Source organism: Copidosoma floridanum, unplaced genomic scaffold, assembly GCF_036245765.1.
Source record: "Copidosoma floridanum isolate Cflo_tuat_1 unplaced genomic scaffold, Cflo_Japanese_pri ptg000025l, whole genome shotgun sequence".
NCBI lineage: Eukaryota > Metazoa > Arthropoda > Insecta > Hymenoptera > Encyrtidae > Copidosoma > Copidosoma floridanum.
Window position 1 is genome coordinate 3,167,477 of NW_028321902.1, and position 17,186 is coordinate 3,184,662.

The 17,186-nt window shown below is 32.0% G+C and overlaps 1 protein-coding gene across 1 annotated transcript; it reads left to right on the forward strand.

Annotated features, from left to right (window-relative positions):
• The first annotated feature begins 14,215 nt into the window (after positions 1–14,215).
• On the forward strand, positions 14,216–15,286 carry LOC149373921 (uncharacterized). The gene is made up of 3 exons (XM_089595461.1): positions 14,216–14,571; positions 14,650–14,709; positions 15,098–15,286. Exons 1-3 carry the CDS (start codon positions 14,383–14,385, stop codon positions 15,284–15,286), a joined length of 438 nt encoding a protein of 145 aa, XP_089451587.1. The 5' UTR covers positions 14,216–14,382.
• Positions 15,287–17,186: the final 1,900 nt, after the last annotated feature.

The window sequence follows — 17,186 nt, forward strand, 5'->3', positions numbered from 1 at the left end:
CAAAGTCTTTTTGAGTCTTCGAAAAATAGAAACATATCTTTTAAGTTGAGGTGATAACTTTCAGTTATTTTTCATATGTACGTATTCAACTGATATCCACGGGCAAAAATCTGCTCGTTTTGCCTTTGGTAAGAAAAATAACATATGAGACTTGAGCACAAACATACAATAATCGTATCCTTCAAGCGATAATGTTTGTACTTATGTGTCCTAGTAACGTCATATAATAAAAAGATTTAAGTATAGTCAGTCAACCCCACCATACAAGTTCTCAAATTTCTACGGTTTAAAAATTATATCTAACAGAAGATGATTATCAAACAAGGGCTAAGTCATCAATCTCACTCAAATAATTATCCATAATTTTTTAATTTTAAAATTCATATTTCACAGAAATAATGTAAAATTTAAATGTGTGCATGGATGAAAGTATCTCATACACGTAACGTACAGAAAAATTGTTTTTTCTAGTTAGAGCAAGAACCCCATCCGCAGCTCTTTAAAAGGTTATTGGCCACTGACTTTTTCAGGTAATTCTTACCTGTTTTTTAACTTTTCTCGGACAATTTCCTTTTTTATGAGCGTTTGCCTGCAGACTATAGATATTCTGCAGGGTGTAATATTTTTTAGCTAAAGAAGTTGTAAGCAAAAACTAATTAAGGTTCGTAAGAAAATGAGGAGGTCCAGTCGAATTTTAGGTATTTGATTTTACTTGTTCAACAATAAGATATGTTAAGATGAAGAAAAAAATAACAATCATCGATATTGTTTTGGATTAATTTTCGTTCTTTTCGTGCTGCTAGGAACGTTCAATTGCTACTTTTTTTCTATTAATCATGTTACATTCGAAAGAAACAAACAGTTATTAAGTCAAAAAGTAAGAAAATATGATGTCCCGCAAGAGTGGTTATTGACTCGCACGAGTTACCGTCACCACCACCACTACCCCACGATGCACAAAGTAGTTCTGATAATGATGGCACTTGTATCAAGCGACTACTATTTCATAGTTTGGGCGTTTTTGAGGTTCAGATGTGCCCTTGGGGAGGAAAATAGTGTTGAGCGCTAAAGTGTCATGAAACCATGATGTTAAAGTATTTTATGTATTTTTGTACTAAACCTCTATCAACAATTAACCTGTGAATTCCTGGTGGACGAAAATTCGCCATACGTTCAAAAAACTGTCCGACAGTTTAAAAATAAATCCTCTTCTATCATTATGAAATACTAAAATCTTACTAAATAAAATTGTTGAAATAGCTACCAGTATAACCAGGAAATTCCAAATACGCTTACTAAAAATCTGTTGAATTAAAAGGACATTGTAAGTTATAAAAAACAAAGTCACTATAATTTTACAATTCCATTTTTTTTACCTCAGAATAAGCGTTCCAAGGAATCTCCATGGTGTCCGGTAATTTATACCAAGAGAAATCTTGTAAATCCACGATTTCAATCGTTATGTCATACTCGTCTCAATTTTTGTTCGTTAAAAACGTGCCAGGAAGAATAATATTCTGATTTAATAATTTTGTAGAATTACTTGATGTATTTTCGACACTTTCATGAGATTCCCTTCTAATATAATAATCATTTTAATACTTATAAGCCAATCCTGTTCTTACTGCAAAATCTTCAACTATTTTAGAATTAAACGGAGAAGGCTACAAAAAGTGCAGAAAAATAATGTAATTTTTTTAAATGCAATAATTATGTTATTTAAAAATCAACCAACTTAATTACTAAACAAATTTGTTATTTTAGCAATAATTGTGGCAAAGGAACCACTTAAATTCTTTTGTCTCTGGACTAAAGTTTGCTTGTCTGTAATAGTTAATCCTTTTTCCTTGCTCCACTCAAATAATTTATTAACTTGTAATTCATTCTGGGAGCCGACAGTGAACCATTCATGAATATTTTTATTGTTGCCCACATTTAGTGAAAACTTCACTTTTTATATTCAAGTGGAGGTAATTCTTTTCAGGATATCGGCAAGTGTTATCAATTTGTCCGATAACGGCTGGCCGGAATAACAAGAGCCATACAAGAGGTGATGGATTGTGATGCCTCGAGAAGTATGTGAATTTCTCAAAATCCTTGTCAGAATTTAAAAACACCACGAAAAGGGTTTTCGAGTAATTTCTTAGTTTTAGATACTTTTTTGGAAGATCTGATATAGTCGCAGCTACGGAATATACCATTTTTCGTGAAAATTCCTCAATCATGTTAACCACCGAATGTATATCTGTGGATTCAAGAGAAAATTTGTTGTAATTAAGTATTTTTACCTTTTGTAAAAATCGCTTTGCTTTTGCTTACCTTCGTTGCTCCTGTAAATAATTCCTATGCTCGTGGTCGCATAGAACTTTTGTTAAGAATTAAATAAACTATTATATAAACTTACTCTATAGGAGTTAGTGAAAGCGAGATTATTTTAATTGAATGTAACTACAAACATGTAGTAAAATAAACATCATATTTAGTTAAATTAAAATTTTTTTACATTATTAGTATTTTCATTGCACAATCTAAAATTAAGTAGGCATAAAAACTGTAAAAGATTAATTTTTATATTCCTGTTTTAACAACATTTATTGCCATATTTTGAAATATTTAACTATTTAAATATTTTAGTATTGCAAAAAAATAGTTAGTTTCTGAAGTTACTTATCGAAAAATTCACTTGTTTATTTACAGCAGTTTATTGGATACATGTTTATTTGTCTGTGTTTCTAATTTTTGAATACCGTTTTGTATTTTTAGCGAACCAAACACCTCGAACAATCGTGAATATTATATCAAATAAATATTACGTATTCTCAGTTCACTAAATGATATAAACCATATATTTTAGTAGTTTTTCTGACCAACTTATGTGTAATTAGTGCTTGATATTGGATCATAACTTGGTACTTAATTTTCTAATAATTGTTTATCTATTTTTCTACAAGATGTACATCACACATTTTTTACGCTCTATATAATGGATCTTCTAATTAAAATGGAATTTAAAAATTTAAAAAATTTGTCAAGTCTCATGATTTTTGTGTTTTTATGTGTTTTAGAAATTTCATGTTTTATTGTCACTGCACGTATTAATATGGTAGTAAGTTTTATTTTATAAAACATGAATTGTAATTTCAATGTATAAAACATGAATGTATGTTGGTGTTTACTATATTTTTTCGTTTTCACAAAACATCGTAGAGTAAGTAAAGACTGTCTCTTAATCCGATTAGTATCATTTGTACTTGAACTTAAGGATGCTTAAAATTTATGTTAGTTATTAAAATTCAAGTTTTTTTATAAGAATGACAGATAATTTGTACCGTGTGGAAAAACGTTAAGGAGTAATCATTGTCATTGTTGTATATTTTGCTGTAGTATAAGTTGGAATCCTGTTGAGTAATAGTACAGAATACCTTGGCTGACGTTAGACGTAAAAAGTATTTCCTTACGAAGCACTACTCACTTACCATATTATTGTATATTATTTGTCCCACAAAGCTATAAACCTTAAAATAATAATTTTTCAAGAAAATGTATCTTGATATGAGGTAGCACAAGTAAGAAAATTTTTATTTTTCAAAAGGATGGTATTATCTAAAAGTCATAATCAGTGCAAACTTTAGACTACTGTTCTCCACGAGAAATGAAATCCACTTTCTTTATAAGTATAGGTACGTATGTTAGAAGAAAACTAATGTAATTACATATAGATTTACGCTATGAAGTAAACGTGGTCTTAGGTCAGTAGCTTGTAGTGAGATACTTTCCGTATAATAATTGTCAGTAGTCTAAATTCTGTGATAATGTATTTTATACATGTGCAAGTACGTGTGTAGTAAGTATTTTAACAAGAAAAATAATTTTAAAGTAAGGATTATATAAAAAATGTCATATATGTCCGAAGCATTATTGTTCATGACTCTATGATATGCTTTACTTATTTATTCCGTATGTGATTTCACATGTCGGTTAGCTGGAATTTTTTTCAGTAAAGCACCTCGATCGATCCATACGAATATTTATATATCTTCTTGCATCAGCTGTCATGCCGCAAAAATTTTCTAAGTTTTAAATCATAAGTATGAGTAAAGTTAAGAAAAAGCGCCAACACCCACGTGCGGGTGAATACAATAACAAACGTTATAAAAATTGTACAGGAAATTCTCCCAACGCACCCACATTTTTGTCCTGCGGTCAAGAACATTTAAAATTAAAACGGCCCCTACGCTTTTAGAAACGTTTCCCCGAGCTTTTCCCTTCCAACGTCCAAAGTTTCCAATAGTTCATCTGAAGGTACTTTTCAGCATAAAACAAAGTAGTTACACTATATATAGATTTGAGCCAAAGAAGAATAGTTTATTCCCTCAAATGTCGCGTGTCAGTACTGATGCGTTAATGTGGATGACAATTCAATTTTACCACCTTCTACTACGCAGCTCTGCTTATAATATATTTATTAGTATCCGTATGTGTCCTGCGCGATTTTTTGTTTCACGTTTATTTTTTTTTATGATATGTTTTTGGGATCAAGCACTGAGCCATTGGTCAGTACATTATGTTATTGATCGAACGCTTTCTTTTGGGTGTTTGTATGAAATTACAAGCCAGACATTTGTTGGTGTGAGTACTTTTTTTAATACGAAATGCCAGTGTAGTATTACGGCAAAAACCAAAACTGTACCTTTTTAAAGATAAAAATTATAATAATGCAGTCTGGATGTTAACTTATATGTCTGGAAGAAGTGAATTTCAAATAGCTCTCGAATAATTAGTTATACAAGTGCAAGAGATGTAAGTGAATCCTCTTAATTTGAAAAAAAAAAAATTGTCGTAGTTTTTTCTTTTGTACCTTGTTTTTTTCATAAGTTCTCTGCATACATCAAAAAATATTCCATAAAATGAACCAACGTAGCTGCCTGAATTTGAAATATTAATACCTTAGTATGAAATAAATAATATATTGAGCCATTTCCAACATCAGGACTACGACCACCACACCATATTAATCCAACATTGGAGCACATAGCTCCAACCAATACAATCATAGGTAGGGGTAAACGGTACAGTTATTGGTGCCACGTATTTTCTTGAAGCGAATCAAAGCTACTTTCGCTCCTACCCTCTAAATATTACGGCGAATCTACTAAGACTCAAAAGCTTTTTCCTCCCACCCTACTTGCGTCAACGCAACCTCGACCGAGTGCCCTTTTTCCCCTACGACCACAAGTTTTGGACATTTTGTCCTCTTCTGCTATTATTTTATGAGTATTCAAGCTATGTATTGATCTTGAACTGGTCGTATGTTAGATAACTTTTGAGAAACTATTTATTTTACAGATGGCTTATAAAAAATGAGCAATTTTTAAATAAATGTAGACACAGTATTCGGCAGTACTGAACACATGAAAGGGATGTTTTTGTTAGGGATAATAGGTGACTTAATTTCTACAATATTTAAGCTTCAGTGGATGAACATATTTTCAAAAGAAATAGAAGTTCTAGTATTGATTAAGACGTTGAAGTTGTTTGCCATTCAATCATTTTTGCCAACGATTTCACATTCAAAGAAAACTTATTTGATTGATGAGATTTAACTTTTTTGTTAGTTGAAATCTTATAAGATTTTTTTGATACTTGATGGTACCGAAAAAAATTACTAGTTACTTTACTTCGAGTTTTGTTATGTGTTTATTAGTGTGGGTATGATTCCTATGGTAACAAGATGTATACAGATATCATTATTTGTCATAATTTCGTGTTACCACAGAACTTGTACTCTTTCAAAATTTTTGTTGCAAAAAAATGATTTTTAGCTAGCAAAAAAAATACGAAAACTTTTTTTTCGTTTACTTTTTACCGTAATGGTTATACAAAAGTCCGAATAAAGCTAACATGTACATATATTTATTTCGCAAAATGTAAAATAATTGAAGATGAAAAGTAAAAGCAATGACTTTGTCTCTCAACTGATTGTACTTTACATCTCATCATTCGACTGACAGTGTTTGTGACTATACATTGTAGAAATTAAAGATACATTTAATCAATGTAGCAATAAATTTTATATGTTTCACTGATAGGACTACTAAGATGGACTTCATGAAGAATTGTGATTTTGTTTTAAGAAACTGCGCATGTTACTCGTTTTTTATTAAAGAAAAATTGCAATAGTTGAGAGATACATTACCACAGATTGTAAGGGGGCAGTTCGACGCACTATTTGCAGTTAATATCCAAATGGCAAGAAGGAAATGCTGTAGTGTAGAAAAATCGTCTCAGTTCTCCATCAAGTGTTGCTGCAGTCCGTGTAACTTCTTAAGAGCTGTAAAAAAGATTTGTAGAGCAACTTTCATGAATATGAGTCACAGAGTAGAACGGATTAATAGCAAATAAAAGTTAATACGTTTTACTGTATTGTTCTTTTGCTTTTTTATTTTAATAAATTATTTTCACAAAATGATGTATTAGAAGTAGTAGTCATTTAAATTTCCGTAATGACACTAAGTCTACCCTAACATGCTGCAATATAAATCAATTGATGGAATGACTGATTAAACTCAGCTAGGCTTTTTTTAAGCGCAGAAATTTAAATATTATAAATATTTCTGGATTTAATTTTTAAGAATTCTAGCAGTTGAAGGAATTCCGTTGTCTCTTCTCACAAAAATCCATCGATGTGATGTAAATTTTTTTTGTTGCGTCAAAAATTTTTTTCTTCACACAAAAAAAAAACAAACGGAAGGAAGAATTAAAGTATAAATATGTCATCGTATTTTTAACTATGTAATTAAAACACTATTAGTAATAAGTTATTTGTAAAAGGTTAGTCAGAAAATTGACTTAATTTTTGTAATGTATTCATTAAATAATAATGCAAAATAATTTTTGTCAAATTGATGATTAATATTATTTTTACTGACTTATTGTATCGAGTTGAAACTAGTACGCAGGTACCATCCTTACCAGTTAAAAAAAAAAAAAAAAAAAAAAAAAAAAAAAAAATTGTTCGACATCGAATGCAATTAATTATTTTTTTTTAAATTTCGTAATGACATAACAGTATAAAAAATGTGTTATCATTATTACTTATATTATTATTCTTTTTTTTCTACCACATTGTTTTATTTAGATGCTTTTCAAAAATTTTGCTGTCGTAAAAGCAAGCTGTCGTGTTGACTCTGTATGAGAAACGACTTTTTCCTACGCACAGCAGGTACACATGATAAAAATCGACGCTGCTTGACAAAAAGTAAAACAATTACACCACAGCTGAGCTATAATCTATGAAATTAAAGGAATACGATTTGCTGAGTTTATAAATAAAGATTCATATTTTGTTTACGCATACATTCACACATCCGTGATACATAAGGTATTGCAAGAAGAAAAAACAGCTCGTATAGGGATAGAGTTTTCTCTACGTAGGTACAGCCTTTTTTAAGATGACCACATGTGTTTTTTTTTTCCTGTAGGCTTATTGATTTGTAGCATTAAAAATGCAAGGCCAGACGCCTGTTGCGTTGAACGTTTTTCCAAATATAGGTAACACTTTAGATTAGATTCGTCTAAAGTTTAACCGGGTTCACTAGCAATTCGTTGCTGTTTTCTCTCACAATGCTTAAAAGACGACACCTCGAAATAAACAGGATAGTTCTTTCTCTATCAAAACGCGCGTAGGCACCTATAGGCTCCCCAAAAAATATTCATTGCACGCACCCCTCGATAGAATGGAAGGGTGTTGTGCTTTCTGTCGTCGACTCACATTACTGTGGTTTTGTGCTTTCGTTTGCTGGTGAAGGAGTGAAGTCGAGAACTATTTTTTATTTATATATTTTTTTTTTCTTTACAATGCTAACAGTTGTTTTGAGCTCGTAATTCAACTTACAATCCAGAAATGCTTCGATTTTACTTGTCCTCAAAATTATGTTCGAAAGGTGAAAGTGGGTAATTCCTCACCAGCTGTTCTTCCCCAGAAAGTATGTTATTAGCAGGTACATCGATGACGGGGGCTTTAATGTGTCAGGTGTTAAGAGGGTCTTTTTGTTTGACGTGTTGATGGATGTATTATTCAGGCGCTACCTACTAACCGTGGAGAGGGAACCGAAGAGCTACAAGACTAAATTGATAACTAGGAAGGGTAGTTTTCATCTTGATTGCCATAGCACTCGAAGAAATAGCGAGATAACTCTTTGGCTAATTTTTTTAACTAGTCAATAGTCCTTTCAGCGATTCTAACATTTTTTTTATTTGCTCAATTCGATTGATCATTTCGGATGAAAGTCTTTTTCAAATTATTTTGCTTTCTTATATACTTGGAACACATAAATACAAATCAATATATAAAATACGTTATCACAGAGGTTAGACTTCGGAAAATTAACGTTAAAAAACAACTGACTTGGAACTATAAACCGAATACTATATGTATTTTAAATGGTATGTGTATACATAATTGTTTATTTCCTTGTAATATCCAACCATACTCTTCATCATGATTCAATAGTATCGAAGCATAATATTTTACCGAATTAATGTCATAGTTTAGAATGATTCAAATGTTTTTGAGACTTTACCTACCAACTTTAATATAGGTATACAAATTGGGGTGCCGTTATTTTTTGAAAAAAAATCTTTCTTTAATTTTTATGATTACGCAAGAAAGTTAAATCTTTACCTACAAACTTTAAGGACATTCAATTTTCTAAAAAAATATACGTATTCTTGATAACAGATACAGAGAAAAGTGCCACGTTCGTTGTAATATTTTGCCTAACAAATAGTTGGAATACTTCCTACTTATAATAACCGCAATATAAATTAATTCAAAAATTTTTTTTTCCATTGTTTATCACAAAAATTGCGAGACTTATATTTTTCCATAATTCTAACGCTTTTACCTGGAAATTGAAGATTGAAGATAAAATGTTCTTTTACTCAACAATTTTTTTTAATTTCTTATTAAGGCAAAAATATTCAATACGTCATGTTTATTATTTTTCATTTGAAAGTCACAACAGTTAAATTCATATATAAAAATAGATGCTTGGAATAGTTTTCGGTATTGTCTTCGGATGGTAACATTACTAGTCTAGTTACGACAAATATTGTTTTTCAGATATAAAATATGTAGAATGTACATGAATTTTTTAAATATTTTTTATGACTCATTCTTAAAAAACTTATACGAATGAGAATTATGTGATTAATAATGGCTTACATGAGACCTCAATTTTAATATTTACAAGGATAAAACTTAAAAAAATGCTTGGATATTGAAAAAAATCTACTTATGAATTGATTACTGTTTGATAATTTAGTAAAAGGAATTTTGAGGCATGTTATAGTGCATTTTGAACAATGCCAACGTTAAACATATGTAAAATGTTGTATTTATTGGATGCAAGAGGGGGTACACGGTAAAGGGGGCCAAGCTGTGTAGGCAGGTGGGCTCCTTTTTGCGCAACCTTTTGAATTACACTTTAAAATTTCTTTGAAACTTAAAAAAGAATATTAAACTTGTTAAATTAACCAATTAAATTATTTTACAGTTACAATTATGAGACAATTATATTATTCATTAAATATAATATCGTCATAAATTTTAAATACCTGCTAATATAACACTAAGTCAGCCAGACAGTCAATTCCAGATAAATTTAATCTTTGCCTTATGTAAGATGCAAAGTAGATGTAAAAGAATTTTTCCGCCATCGGGTGGTTTTAGGAGGCTGGTACTTCCTCGGGCGAAAAAGCCGTTTTCCGATACTCGTTCGAAAAGTCTCCTTTACGAACCTCGTTACAAACCTCGCCTTCGGCTCGGGCCGCAAACCTCTCGGTTCGAAAACAAAGACTTTTCACACTCGTAGGAAAACTACTTTTTCCGTAAATTCAAATCTCAGACACAATAGAATATTTGTATTTGTTATTTCTCAGATAACTATTCTGCGATATGATTATTAAACTGCCGACGGTCTAAAGCAACAATAAAAAGTATTAAGCCTCGGATTGGCAAGTATTGAAGATTTGAGTGATTTTTTGCACTCGGGTTGGCCAATCCATCGATTATTTCGAAATCGGTATATTCTACCACATTACTTTTTTTACTACTTATTTACTACAATATACTTATTTATTACAATATCAATATATTACCAATCAATGTTTCGTTTGAGCCCGCGATCAACTGAAAAGTTCGTGTGATCTGCTGGCGTGATATAACTTTCTTTCAAACGATGATCACGTTAGGGTGTATATTGCGAAATCGTTCTCTTAGATCATCAGGATATGTACCGAGATACGTCGATCACAAAATAGTGTGGAATTAAAGAAAATTAACGTTTTGCCGATTTTTTAATTTGTGTATGTTGTATAAAAATCGACAAGTTCTGTTATTTTAACGAATTTTACAGTGTGGTATAACACTAAAAAAAGCTCGCATAGAATGAATGGAGCTTTGGTGCTATTTTCTGGGACATATTTGCTTGCTGAGCCAATACAAATGAGCAGCACTTAAATAAATGCTCGTATGTATTTAAAAAATATTAATCGAATATCTGAGTGTCGATACTCATCGCCATTGCGAGAAATTAAAGATCACGATGTTACAGTATTAGAAGCCAATGAATTAAGTATCAGCAGCCTAAGTGTACACCAAACCCTGATTTTTTTTGCTTTTTTGTTTTTAGTAAAAAAACACAAATTTGTCGAATATTTTGTTGCAGATCCTCAACATGGAGAACGACATGAACTGGTACCGAGCCAAGCTCGACTCCCGGGAGGGACTCATCCCCAGAAACTACATCGAAATAAAAAGCCACGAGTGAGTATTGCCATTCTATTTCACAAACTGGAGATGTAACTTTAATTTACATTTAAAAATGGCTTCTTATGATTACAAGAAGTTACAAACGTATTTAATTTGAAGCATTCAAGTTTTTATGGGCATATAGGAAGTAAAACTTTTTAGCTTATCACTCAGATCGGTATTAATCGTTTTTAACTAAAGTTCATGACATCGAAGAAATACTTCACGTGCCCATTATTAAACTGTTTAACGACTATTGGCTGGCACTTCTGGAACGTTGAGTCACGTAGTTTATTAGTTAATTTTAAAAAAATGCGGGTTGAAAAAAAAATCATTTTTTTTGAGTAGTCCTATTAAATTTTTAGATCGTAAATTACGAAATTTTTTTCATATCTCTTACTTTTTGACTCGAATTTTCGAAATTCAAAAAACTTTATCAGCAATCAGCATCAACTTTTGCTACATGCAAATAAAAAAAAATGCACTGGAAAATAAAAGATTTGTTACACACAAATAGACCTCGATGTCAGCACACAAGCCAGTACTACGCAATTACGAAAGTAGTCGTGGCCTCCAATGCCGTCGACGTTGATACGTATACTTAGTTTGTTTTTTGAAACACTACTGGTATACGAGAAACAAAGCCGCATGATCTGTTATCACGTGTTTTTGCGAAAAGTTTTTTATTACTTTCATTGCCTACATATAGAGGTTTTGTTCGAAAAGTTATTTGTAAAGTGATAAAATAAAAATTTGGATGGTCTTGCTGCCGATCAGAAAAAAAATGGCTGATCCGGGCCACGAGAATGATTAAGGCCTTTTCTTGCTCGACTTATCGCCAAACTGTTTCTCAAGGGGGCTCCAGCAGGAGAAGTTAGGAGGCCACAGGTAACTCAATTGATAGATAAAAACACGCTGATTCCAACGGTGTCCTTATTTACCCCTCTAACCCTGGAAAATTTTGAGATATTTGCTCTCAAAGTTTGTACATAGTACACAGTCTCTCATGGAGCAACGTGAAAACATCGGTATTTTCTAACAATAATTGAGGAGTTACATATCAGGACTGTAACTGTTTTATAGAAAAACATCTTAGCTTTCAGATGGTACCTTAAAAAATATAGGTAAGCCTGAAAATATTTGAGATATTTCGTAAAGTATTGATCAAGTCATTGAATTAGCAGGGTCATGACGGGATGCTATCTTGTTTTTTGTAAGTCACGCGCTTTTGAATATTTCAGAATTACACTGCAAGTACTTACATAGGATTCATGTCATTTGGAACTCTTTTTTAATCGTTTTCTCCTATGGATTACTTACACTTTTTTTTTTTTAAATATAATAGAACCTTGAAAAATTTTAACTGCAATTATATTTTATTTTATCACAAATTTTTTATAACACAAAAAAAACTAATTCTAAATTAAACGCTCTGTACTTGACAGAAGCTGCTGTTTGTTTACCATAGGTACGGATACATCATATATATAAATTTATTTTTTTTTAAATTGTAGTGCTCTACTTCCGGCTCCTTTAATAGGGGCACGACCCACGGTCTCCCGCGTGTTAATCCACGACCTAGGCGGCTGAGCCACCGCGCGCTTCCATACATGTAGATTTTTTTTTTTTTTGTTTTCTATTTTATAGTGCTCTAGTTCCGGCTCCTTTACTAAGGGCACAACTATGGGCACTTAGCACTTGGGAAAGGGACAAGGAATGGGATGGGAAGCCACCCATTACTGGGAGGGGGGTAAGGGAAAATTAGGCAATTATGCTGCAAGAAGGTCGCCTAAACCCTCCTCGAGGAGCATTGCGTGGTGAAAAAGCACATGTGAAAAATCACAGAGGTACTTGCCCGAAAGTCGCACTGGCCGGGAATCGAACCACGGTCTCCCGCGTGCCAATCTACGACCTAGCCGACCGAGCCACCGCGTGCTCCATATATATATATAGATGATGTTGCTCGCCTGCTCGCATATATTATATACACGGAGCGCGCGGTAGCTTAGTCAGCTAGGTCGTGGATTGGCACACGAGAGACCGTGGTGTAATTCCCGGCCAGTGCGACTTATCGGGCAAGTACCTCTGTGATTTTTCACATGTGCTTTTTTACCACGCAATGCTCCTCGAGGAGGGTTTAGGCGACCTCCTCGCAGCGTAATGGCCTAATTTTCCCCTACCCCCTCCCAGTAATGGGAGGCCTCCCATCCCTCTTCCTTTCCTTCTCCAAAGTGCTAAGTGCCCAAAGTAGTGCCCTTATTAAAAGAGCCGGACGTAGAGCATTATAATATAAAAAAATTATATATATATATATATATATATATATATATATATATATGTGTCTATATATACGTGCTATACACACGTATATATAGATATGTACTCACAGCAGTGATACCAACTAACCGAATAGTTTTCGGGTTAGTACCAGTGCTCGCTGGAGCCTCCTTAAATTGATCTTAGGTATGATCTAACTCGTCCGTTTTCCTGCAATTTTTAGTATACTTTTTAGATTAGAAAAAATTTTCTATCATTAAATTAATGTATTTATGCACGCTATTATTTCCTGTCATTTTCCACATTCGAATTTTTACCCCTGTTTTGGTCCTTAAATTTTTAAATACGAATTTTTTTATTAATTAACATTTTTGTAATGGTCTTGTTAACTTTCTAAATACTAAAACAATAAACAAAACATTTAATGACTACGTTTCTTTGCGAATAAATGCTAAATTTATAAAATTTGAATTCATAACTTTTAAACGTTTCTGGGCTATACTATCAGGAATATTGCGCCTGGCCAACATTTTGGAGTATGGAATGTTGCAACTGTATTCGAGGCGAGGCGCGAGTACTAGTGCCGAACAGCCTGTATAAAAACAAATGAAGTGGCTAACGTTAAAACTTAAACACGTCTACAAGCTTATACAATCTGTAACACAAATGTTTCACTCTCTGCAATCTTTTAATGCCAATCATTAAAGAAAAAATTTTTTCGGTTCAATAGAACAGGTGAAATAGTTTACGAAGCATCGATTTAGTTGTTCTTGAAACTTTTATCAGAAGTGATATAATGTATTTTATAAAAAACAGAAATTTCGATTACACTCTTTAAACATGTACTTTGACACACTTGGATTTTACAGCGTATGTATGAGTGGTGCTGCCACATTTTGTCCCAAAGTTCATGTTATAAATCTTATGGAAAAAAAAGTTCAAGTGTCCATCATTAGTGAATTGACTCCTACTGCCTATGAGACCCAATGCTTAATATATGTTAAAGTGACTAGTGGCGCCAGCCCTCCCATCCAACCTCATGCACCTAGCGGATTTAAAACATACTATATCCTACATCGGTTATGCATATCATTCATGCTGGGGGCATACGTAGAATCGTAGCTGAAGTAATCGGCTTACATAAAGACTTTCATTCTATTCTCGGCCACGAGACCGAAAGACACTCACTTCACCTATTAGTAAAGAGGGGTTACGCATAAAGTAACTTTAACCACAATCCACGCTTTTTTTAACAGTCGAGAAAACCACGATATACTAGTATTCTAATCAAAATGGCTGACAAAAATGCGGATGTAAAAATTGATGAAGGCGATGATGTAGGACTTCCAAGTATGCCTGAACATTCTGACTTATCGGGTCGTCAGACTGTGTCTTCGAGCAACACAAATACAGAGGAAAGACAGTTAGCCCTTACAAAGATACGTGGTAGTGATTCTCCCTTCTCATCCGACAATAATAAGGTAAAGCCATGAGCAATTGTGAACAAAAATATTTTTTTGTGTATTTCTTACAAATTCATGACAGTGGTGTATTTGTAGCACGTCTATAAGAGGATGATGTATTGTGCACAATATTCCCTAGATTCAATCAGCGCCACCGTAAGTATGGAAGTGTTTTGTCTACGTCTTTTTCTAGTTTTACTTTTAAAATGTTTAATCCGCTCGTGTTAAACACATAAATTAAGTTTCAAAACGTATGTGCTGATTGGTGTGATGTTGGTTGAGACAAGTCTTGAGTGCGCATATGTTTGAAAATGTGATCAAATAATTAGAAGTTTCCACTTTTACTGAAAATAAAAACAACATATTTTATAGTTGCGAATTATTCAATTGTTTTTTCAAAATCGGGAAATCAAATATTTGTTTTAAACTGTGAGGGATTTGGTTCGAGAAGCGGGCAGAGCCCACAGCACCGTTTAATTTATATGTATATAGCTCATTTTATTATAAAAAAATATGTTAACTAAGAGATCTGTGTAATTTTTAGGTCTGTGATAACTCCATTACAGTAACGGGTCAACTAGAAGAGGATGGAAACGTCTCATCCAAAACTATGACCATCCCGCGTGACATTTTAGAAAAGTATGATATCGAAAAAGTTGAGGCATGGCTTAGTGAAGACAAGACCTTGTATATATCTTTTCCCAAAAAACATGGGTCAGTTGTCGATAAATAGACTGTCACCAAGATTAAAAATATCTGCTTAGTCACGGTCACGGTTAACAAAAGAAAATGTATAAAGAAAAAGAATAAATGATGTCACTGCATTACCTTATCTTTTTTTACGAATAATTAACCAAAGCCATTTGAGATTTTATAGTTTAAAACACATTAATAGAAAGATAAAAATTACAGTTCAAACATTTTACAGTATAAGTTAATTAATACGCTTATACACTTGTCGATCCACTGACGCTAAGTACAATTTTTTGATTTTACACTTTAATCGATGCTTTATGTTCAAGAGTCTAATACAAAAATACTTATGATGAAAAATATCAGGTATACCAGATGAATATTGTATAAAATTTGTTCTTAATTTTTTTGCTGTAAATGGTTTCACAGGTTTAGAGTTATTTGATGTGTATAAAACATGGTAGCTACAAAAAAAACTTAAGTAAAAGCATTTATAGACAAGACTGCAATTAAATAATTAGAAACATCGAATTTTTATGTAGTTTAGACAATATTTTTTTTCAGTAAATTAAGAATCTAGAATACCGATGAAAAATTATTATCTATAAAAGTTTAAATATTAACTTTGGAATGACCCAATTAGGAAACATTTTAGTTTTCTTTCACCCACCTAACATTGTTTGTATAATTGACAATGACGTAAGTCGTCCGTTGTTACATATTTTCTTTTAATAAAACTTAATAACCTTTAAGAAAGTATATAAAGTATTTTGTTCACGTTGATTCAAACTAAATAACTCATTGATAATATGATTTACTTTCCTCAAGAATTCTAATTTATAAAACAATGCCTTTATAACGTATCATTTCAATCCGATGAAATTTGATCGTATGAAATGAAAGAGAAATTGACAGTTTCTACTTGCAACATAAAGGTTTCTGTTGTGCAACGGATAATAAAATAATGTACACGAAGCATACTGCTATATATACCTTGATCTTTTAATTTTTATTCAAACATGATATATGATATCTAGAGGTTGCTTATAAGTAAGGGACTTTTTGTCCTTATATTTTTTCCAAAAAGAAGGAGCACACTTTTATTTTTGTTCACTATAGTACGGGGTTATTAAGCTAATCCTAATTGAGAAAGTATAGAGGCAAAATAAAAAGAAAACGAACGAATAAACCCATATGATATTTATTCTAATATTTTTATAGTATTTTACAAATTTATATACTGTTACACTGAAAATATTATAAACACTTAAATAAAACCTTGCCTATATCATTCATATTATAAAAAAATTTTGAGAATTTTAACTCTGTTACAACACAGTATGTGTTTAGGAAGTGACAAATAAACTTTCAATAAATATTTTTTTGTAATTATTGAGGGCTTATAATTTTCATTTAAGTTGAACGTTACATTGAATTGAATGATTGTTTGTATCATATGACCCGAGTATTATTTTACTTTTGTACTATATTTATTTGCCTATGACTTCAAGCATTACAAATCTCGTTCATAGCAATGTTCACCGTTCGCTATACCGTGCCTTAATTACTTGTTATCGTATAATGGACTTTTTACTATTGTACAATAGTATTTGACTAAGCTGAAGATGACCATAAGATTATTTGAATGTATACCAGAGGCAAGCTTACGTGAAAAAATTTTCTTGTCGCGGAGTAGTTTAAAAACTTTTCTTTACGCTTCAGGAATCACACGACTATCATGTAGAAAATATATAAAAAAAAGGATTAAGCAGGCGTATCTATGCAACTAGCATCGTCTTAGTTTCATAAAAACCTGAGATTATAGAAAAAAAAATTATTTCGTTTGTTTCATACTTTATTTACAAAAACTAAGGATCATAACATTTGAATTTATACTATAGTTCATCTTGAAGAATAATTTGACTGGTATAAAATAGAAA

Coding starts and splice junctions, on each gene's coding strand:
- LOC149373921 (XM_089595461.1), top strand. CDS start 14,383: ATGGCTGACAAAAATGCGGATGTAAAAATTGATGAAGGCGATGATGTA. Junction 14,572..14,649: donor TCTCATCCGACAATAATAAG/GTAAAGCCATGA, acceptor GTGTATTTGTAG/CACGTCTATAAGAGGATGAT. Junction 14,710..15,097: donor TAGATTCAATCAGCGCCACC/GTAAGTATGGAA, acceptor TGTAATTTTTAG/GTCTGTGATAACTCCATTAC.